We start from the raw sequence: 8162 nt of genomic DNA on the forward strand, positions 1-8162 counted from the left end.
AATACTAGGAACTTATTTTACAAATATATGTTATCTTTTGTGACACTAAGGATTGAACCCAAGGGCATTCTATCTCAAAGGCACACCCCAGCCCTATTTATTTATATGTGATTTTTTTGTTTGTTTGTTTGTTTGTTTGTTTTTTTGCAGTACTGGGGATTGAATCCAGGGCATTCTACCTTTGAGCTATACTGCCCAGCCCTATTTTATTATTTTTTTTAGTTTGAATCAGGGTCTTACTAAGTTGCTGAGGTAGGCCACAAACCTGTGATCCTCCTGTCTCAGCCTCCCGAGTACAGGAATTTCAAGCATGTGCCACTATACTTGGCTTCTTTTTATTTTGAAACAGGGCATTGCTAAGTTATTGAGGCTGGCTTTAAACCTGTATTCCTCCAGTCTCAGCCTCCCAAACACTGGATTATAGGCATGCACCACCACGACCTGGCTACAGATAATATTTTTACAAATATATAAAGAAACAAAACTACAAGTAAAAGTGTATATATCTATACATACTATCTATACATACTACTGAACACACCCATATACATTTTTTGTAAATTATCTATGTGCCCAGAATTATGGTATAAAACAGTTCTTTGTTGGCTGGAGATGTAGCTCAGTGTAGGTCCTGGGATCAATCCTTAATACCCCGAACAAACCAATTACATAGATATAATAAATATGATATATATATATATATATATATATATATATATGTGTGTTAGAAAGGGCCGGGCGTGGTGGTACATGCTTGGTGGTAGGTACACGTGGTGGTACATGTGTGGTACATGTGTGGGGGTCCCAGCATTCAGGAGGCTGAGACTGTAGGATCATGGTTCGAGGACAGCCTCAGCTACTTAGCCAGGCCCTTCACAACTCAGTGAGATGCTGTTTCAAAAAAAAAAAAATAGGACTGGGGTGTAGCTTGGAGGTACAATGCCCCTGGGTTCCATCCCCACTACTGAAAAAAAAAGTTAGAAAACAACCAAATTCATTTCTTTTTATTGTTGTTGTTTTTTGTGGTGCTGGGGATAAAACTAAGGGCCTCATTGAGCTACATCCCAGCTCAAATAAAATTCCTTTATATCTATACAGTAAAGTTGTATATAGCTATGAGGATCTCTATGTGTTGATACTGAAAGAGCTCTGAAATATAATCATTATTTTTTTTAAAGCAAGACATAGCTAGGCATGGTGGTGCACACCTGTAATCTCAGTACTTGGGAGACAGAGACAGCAGGTTCACAGTGTACAGGTTAGATTCAGAAACTTAGCTATTAAAAACTAAACTATTTTGGAACTAATTTTTTAAAGCTAGGCATGGTGGTACATGCCTGTAATCTCAAGACTTATAAGGCAGACACAGAAGGATGGCAGGTTCATTGCCAGCCTCAGCAACTTAGTGAGGCACTCTACAAATTATTAAGACCTTTTTCAAAATAAAAAATAAAATAGGGCTAGAGGTGTAGTTCAGAGGTAGAATGCCCCTGGGTTCAATCCCCAATACCATATAAGGAAAAGAAAAAGAAAGAAAAAATACAAAGTTTTAACACACACACACACACACACACACACACACACACACACACACACATATATGTGCATATTTGTAAAGAAAATAATATTGTATCCTTATAAAGTGTGGGGGAGGATAAGAAGGGGAGGGAGGAAAGGCAACATCAATGGAAAAGACCTTACAAAACATCTTTAAGTGGGCCTAATATATTGCCATATAAGGGCTTTGATGACCTTCATTCCAAGACAGTGAGTGAAGGTTAAGGGAAATATGAACCAATAGGGAAATATATATAGTATGAAGGGATCAAAAAAGTACTAGATTGCCTGTTTTTTTAAATCTATGAGCTCAACAACAACAAAAAATTATAATGAGAGACTGAAGGACTTGGCTATTATTTCTAATTCATGAACATTATATAAAATTGCCAAATTCTACATATTTTTTTGCCAGACAATCAAGCTAAGAATCTCACATGAGCCAGGCATGGTGGCACATGCTTGTAATCCCCGTGCTTGGGAGGCAGAGACAGGAGGATCGTGCTGGTTCGAAGTCAGCCTTGCTGGTTTAAGAGACCCTGTTTCCAAATAAAAAATATATAAAATAGGCCTGGGAGTGTATCCCGGAGGTAGAAGGGTTTCCAGGAACCCCAGTACCACAAAAAAAAAAAAAAAAAAAAAAAAGAATCTCACATGAAATTTTTTTGTTTTGTGGTGCTGGGGATCAAACAGAAACTTTGGCATACTAGGCCAGTGCTTCACCTCTGAGCTACACTCCCACTCCTCACATGAGGTTTTATGCAAAGCTTGTAATCCTGTGCTTGGGAGGCTGAGACAGGAGGATTACACAGGTTTGAAGCCAGCCTCAGCTACTTAGTGAGGCTCTCCCGCAACTTAAGTGAGACCCTGTTTCCAAATAAAGTATAAAATAGATCTGAGAGTATAGCCCAGAGGTAGAAAAGCCCCTGGGTTCCACCCACAGTACCACACACACAAAAATTCTGTTAATTCATTATGGATGTTTAAGGTTTCTTTCCTCTCCTCCCTCTTTTCTTATCTTTCTTTCTTGGAGTGAACCTAGAGGCATTCTACCTCTAAGCAACACAGCAGTCTTTTGTATTTTTTATTTCAAAACTGGGTTGGCTGGCCTTGAACCTGTGATTCTTCTGACTAAACCTCTCAAGTACTGGGATTATTGCTGTGCACTTGAAAGTGTTTTAATGAAGAAAATACAAGTTTCATGAAGGCACATGCAAGATAAAACTACTAAACTTATGCAGTGACTGCAAGATGACTACCACATACTTTCAGTCTATATACACATCATGTTTTCATTTCTCCTGTCAGAGTCTATATTTATAAATGACTATAAATCAAAGGACCACAAAATGATGGTTCAACTTGCCTATGAAAATTAGATTCATTGGTTTATTTATTTTTTTAAAATTTTTCATGTACTGGGGATTGAACCCAGAGGCATTCTACCTCCAAGCTATACAGCCCTATTTTTTGTTCTTTATTTTGAAACAGGGTCTCAATAAATTGCAGAGGGCCTCACTAAGTAGCTGAGGTTAGCCACGAACCTGTGATTTTCCTTTTTCAGCCTCCCAAGTACTGGGATAACAAGCGTACGCCACCACACTGGCATTAGATTAATTGGTTTATAATGACTTTTTTTTCTTTTCCGTACTGGGGATAGAATCCAGGGGCGTTCTACCTCTCAGCTACACCTCCAGGCCTATTTTTTATTCTTTATTTATATTTTTTTGAAACGGTCTCACCGAATTTCAGTAGCTGAAGCTGTCTACATACCATGATCCTCCTGTCTCAGCCTCCCAAATTCTGGGATTACAAGCGTGCACCACCACACCTGGCTTATAATGGTTTTTTAATATATTTATTTATCAATCCTTATTGCTTGGCATAGAACTAAATAAAAAGGACGTGAAAAAGTCTTTCTTACTCTAAAAAGTTTATAATTAAGTTGGGCATATACCAAAGTAAACCAAAAACTATAATGCACATCAAACATTAAGTTATATGATTCTCCCCTCATCTGCTGACAACTACAGATAGTTGAAACAAGAGAAGTCTTACCTTTAGAAGAAGGCACTTCCTTTCCAGTATAAGGCTGTAATTTTACTCTCTTCTTCCCTCTCTTGGATTCAAATATGTCATCTATTCTCAATACAAGCTGAAAAAGATATTAGAAAAAAATTTAAACTAATGTCAACAAAATTCATTGCTTGAGGACCTCATTAGTGGTTTTCACTTAGAGAAAAGATCCATTTTATAAATAACCTTTACATTTTCCACTTTGAATCTAAAATAATGATCTTTATAGTTATATGATATGTTGCTCTAAAATGAAATCCATATAACAGGAGCAAAAGAACTGGGAAGAATATCTCCTTTCAAGACGAACTCACTGAGCCGGGCGTGGTAGTGCACGCTTGTAATCCCAGCATTCAGGAGGCTGAGACTGGAGGATCGTGGTTCGCGGACAGCCTTAGCTACTTGGTGAGGCCCTCTGCAACTCAGTGAGACCTGGTTTCAAAATAAAGAATAAAGCCAGGCATGGTGGCACACACTTGTAATCCCCGCGCTTGGAAGGCTGAGACAGAAGGATTACACAGGTTCAAAGGCAGCCTTAGCTACTTAGTGAGGCTCTCAGCAACTTAGTGAGACCCTGTTTCCAAATAAAGTATAAAATAGATCTGGGGATATAGCCCGGAGGTGGAAAAGCCTCTGGGTTTCACCCCCAGTTATTTTATTTATTTTATAAATAAATAAATAAAATAACAAAGAATAAAAAAAATAGGGCAGGGGGTGTAGCTCAGAGGTCCAATTTCCCTGGGTTCCATCCCCAGATGCGCAAAAAAAAAAAAAAAAAAAAAAAAAAAAGATGAACTCACTGCAGCCTCTTAAGAGAGATGATTCTTTGTAATCACACTTAGAAAGCTTTTTTTTTTTAATGGTCCTGGGGATGGAACCCAGGGGCATTCTACCTCCAAGCTACACCCCCAGCTCTATTTTTCATTCTTTATTTTGAAACAGGGTCTCACTGAGTTGCAGAGGGCCGTACTAAGTAGCTGAGGTTGTCCACGAATCCAGATCCTCCTGCCTCAGCCTCCCAAATGATGGGATTACAAGTGTGCATCACCATATCCTGTCTGACACACCTCGAAAGCTTTTGTCAAAGGGACTGTACTCTTAAAGTAACAACATTATAATTTATCTTAGGAATAACATCATAAAAATTAAGAGACAAGTATGTTCAAGTATGAAACTATGGTTTTTCACTCTTCATCAATCTACATCTAAAACAAGCATAATCTATACCACTCATTTTTAAATGGTTATATAAGTGCTCCTCACTATTTAATAAGTACTAATAGGCTTTTTTTGTGTGTACGGTGGTGTTGGTGTTGGAACCCAGGGCTTTTCACATTGTAGATATACACTCTATCACAGAGCTACATCCCCAGCCCAATCAGAATTGCATTTTGTTTTGTTGCTCAGAAAATGTGTGTATGAGTATGTGTGTGTGTGTGAGAGAGAGAGAGACAGAGAGTATGTATGAGAGAGAGCACGTGTGAGCACAAAACAATAGTCAGAAACACACATAGGTTTGGATAAAGAAAAAAAAAAGTAGAGCTGATTAACACTTTTAAGCCAGGGAACTGATTAGTTTTTCTTTAGATTCCAAGTTTTTCTTAAGTATTTATCCTTATTTAAAATACTTAATGCAGACTTCCGGGAAGACGGTGACAGAGAAAAGCAGCGTTTACGAGTCCCACTAACACTCAATCTCGATTGCCACAAAATCAGTGCTTCTCATAGCCAGAAAACACTATCAGCAGAGAAACAAAAACTGTAAATACAAGAGACAGAGAAAAAGAAGACTAGAAGACAACCAGAGACCAGAAAAGAAACCAGCCCATGTTGCGGAAGCAGATGCCATGCCAGCGCCATCTTCCCTCACAGCACAGGCTCCAGAGAAGAAAAGTAAACAAGGAGCTGAAGTGAGCAGCTGCAGTTAATTCGGGTGTAATTCAGCCGTTTTTTCAGTGCAGAGAATGTTTAAAACTCCCAGTGGCCAAGCTCATCACACCCATCAGGGACTCAGAACAGAGCTCAAAACCAGAAAAGAAATACACCAGCCTCACAACTGAGAGTGTGGCAGCAGCATCATATTGCCAGCTGCAGCGGCAAGTTCACCATGCCCGCAACAGCTCCAGATCAGCGCACTCAACAACCATAAGTGAAATTGTGGCCCCTAAAGGAGAAATCCCAGCACTGCACCCCCATGGACTTGCACAGCATTGATAATCTCCCTGGGTTTGAGATTTTGCAGTCCAACCCAGTGAAGGAGTAGCGGTGGCAGAGATACCACACCCTAGTCACAGCTCCCCATGGGAAAACACACAGCCTGGCACCCCCACAGTCTTGCACAGCCTTGATTAACTCCCTGGGTCTGAGACTTTGCAATACAACCCAGTCAAAGAGTAGTGGTGACTGAGATTACCACAGACTTGAAATCCAGAGAACCCTAAGTGAAGCCATAGTTACCAAGGGAAGAACTGAGAGAAGGCTCAAACTTCTGAAATCATGGGAAAGAGGAATAACAATGAAGCAATGAATGCCCACAACCCCATAACATCAAAAACTGATGACACAGAAATTCAGAGATCTCCAGAAGATCAAATCAGGAACATAACTGTAGAAATAATATAGGACCTTAGAAAAGAATTTAGAGAGAGTTTCAAAGGAATAAGGGATGCAGGCAGGCGTGCTGGGGCACGCTTGTAATCCCCACGCTTGGGAGGCTGAGACAGGAGGATCACAGGTTTGAAGCCAGCCTCAGCTACTTAGTGAGGCTCTCAGAAACTTAGTGTGACCATGTTTCCAAATAAAGTATAAAATAGGTATGGAAGTGTAGCCCAGAGATAGAAAGCCCCTGGATTCTGTCCCCAGTACCACCAAAAAGAAAAAAAAAGAAAGAAAGGATGCAATCATTGAAGTAAAGGCATCAAACTATAAACAATCAATTAGACCACATGGAGAATAGAATCTCGCTCCTAGAAGATGATCACTATAAAAATAAATGCATAGTTTATAATTTAGGGAAAAAAATCCGACAGCAGGAATTTGACATTGAAGAGAACAAACTTAAGAATAATCAGAATAAAGGAGGGAAGAGAAGGTAAAACCAAAGGGATCAATAATCTTAAGGAAGTAATAGCAGAACATTTTCCAAACATACAGCAAGGGGTCGATACACAGGTCCAGGAAACTTATAGAACTCCCTTTAGACACGATCAGAGAAGAGGTTCCCCATGCCACATAATTGTCAAAATGACCAATGTGGAAGCCAAGTAGAGAATCTTAAAGACAACAAAAACAAAGGGCCAAGTGACATTCAGAGGCAAACCAATTAGAATCACTCCAGACTTCCAAAACCAAGTCATGAAAGCTAGAAGGGCTTGGAGTAACATATTCCAAACTCTGAAAGAAAACAACTTCCAGCCAAAAATTTCCTACCCAGAAAAACTATCCATCAAATTAGATGGGGAAATAAGAAGCTTCCATGACAAACAGAAACTGAAGGAATTTATGCCTTCAAATCTAGTGCTAGAGAAAATACTCAAGGAGATTAACTACAAAGAAGAAATAGGTAATATACACGTGAACCAGAGAAACAAGATTTTCTATCCAGCAGACAACTAAGCAAAGGAAAATAAATAGTATTTCAAACAGAAATAAAATCCTAACATGCTGGGAATTAAAAATTATCTCTCAATAATCATACTGAATGTAAATGGCCTCAACTCCCCAATTAAAAGACATAAAGTGGCAAAATGGATTAAAAACCAGAATCCATCCATCTGCTGCTTACAAGAAACACACCTTACAAGTAAAGATAGGAACAAACTCATGGTAAAGGGCTGGAGCAAGGTAATCCATGCCAATGGAACTCAAAGGCAAGCAGGAGTTGCAACTATGATATCAGACAAGTTTTCAAACCCAAACTTATTAGAAGAGACAAAGAAGGTCATATTTTACTGGTAAAAGGAATAATCCAGCAAGAGGGAATAACAATAATCAACATATATGCCCCAAACATAGGGGCAGCTACTTTCGTGAATCAAACTCTTTGTGACATGAAGTCACACATAAATCCCAATACAATAATACTGGGAGACTTCAACTCACCTCTCACATTAGACCGATCTTCCAGACAAAGAGTCAGTAAAGATGTCTCAGAACTAAAGAACACCATTAACCAAATGGACCTGTTGGACACATATAGAATATTTCACCCAACTACAGCAGAGTTTACATTTTTCTCAGCTGCTCATGGAACCTTCTCCAAAATAGATCACATCCTGGGACACAAAATGAGCACTAGCAAATTCAAAAAATGTTTCATACTGCCCTGTGTCATTTCAGACCATAATGGAATGAAACTAGAAATCATCTACAAGAAGACCCAGAGAAACAATATAAACATGTGGAGACTGAACACCACACTTTTGAATGAAGAATGGTTCACAGAAGATGTAAGATGTGAAATCAAGAAATTTCTAGAAACAAATAAAAATAAAGATACAACATTATCAAAATCTCTGGGACATTTTAAA

General features: G+C 38.9%; 1 protein-coding gene across 2 annotated transcripts in view; it reads right to left on the reverse strand.

The window, feature by feature from the left end:
• Positions 1–8162, reverse strand: part of DENND2C (DENN domain containing 2C) — a gene marked incomplete at both ends in the record, with an annotated part of 54903 nt that overhangs the window by 34836 nt on the left and 11905 nt on the right. For both annotated transcript variants that reach the window (XM_080692470.1, XM_080692471.1), the window contains one exon: positions 3616–3712. In XM_080692470.1, coding sequence (XP_080548596.1) covers positions 3616–3712 — 97 coding nt within the window. The remainder of the gene's footprint in view (positions 1–3615; positions 3713–8162) is intronic.

Source organism: Muscardinus avellanarius (assembly GCF_963383645.1).
Source record: "Muscardinus avellanarius genome assembly, chromosome: 3".
Classification (NCBI taxonomy): domain Eukaryota; kingdom Metazoa; phylum Chordata; class Mammalia; order Rodentia; family Gliridae; genus Muscardinus; species Muscardinus avellanarius.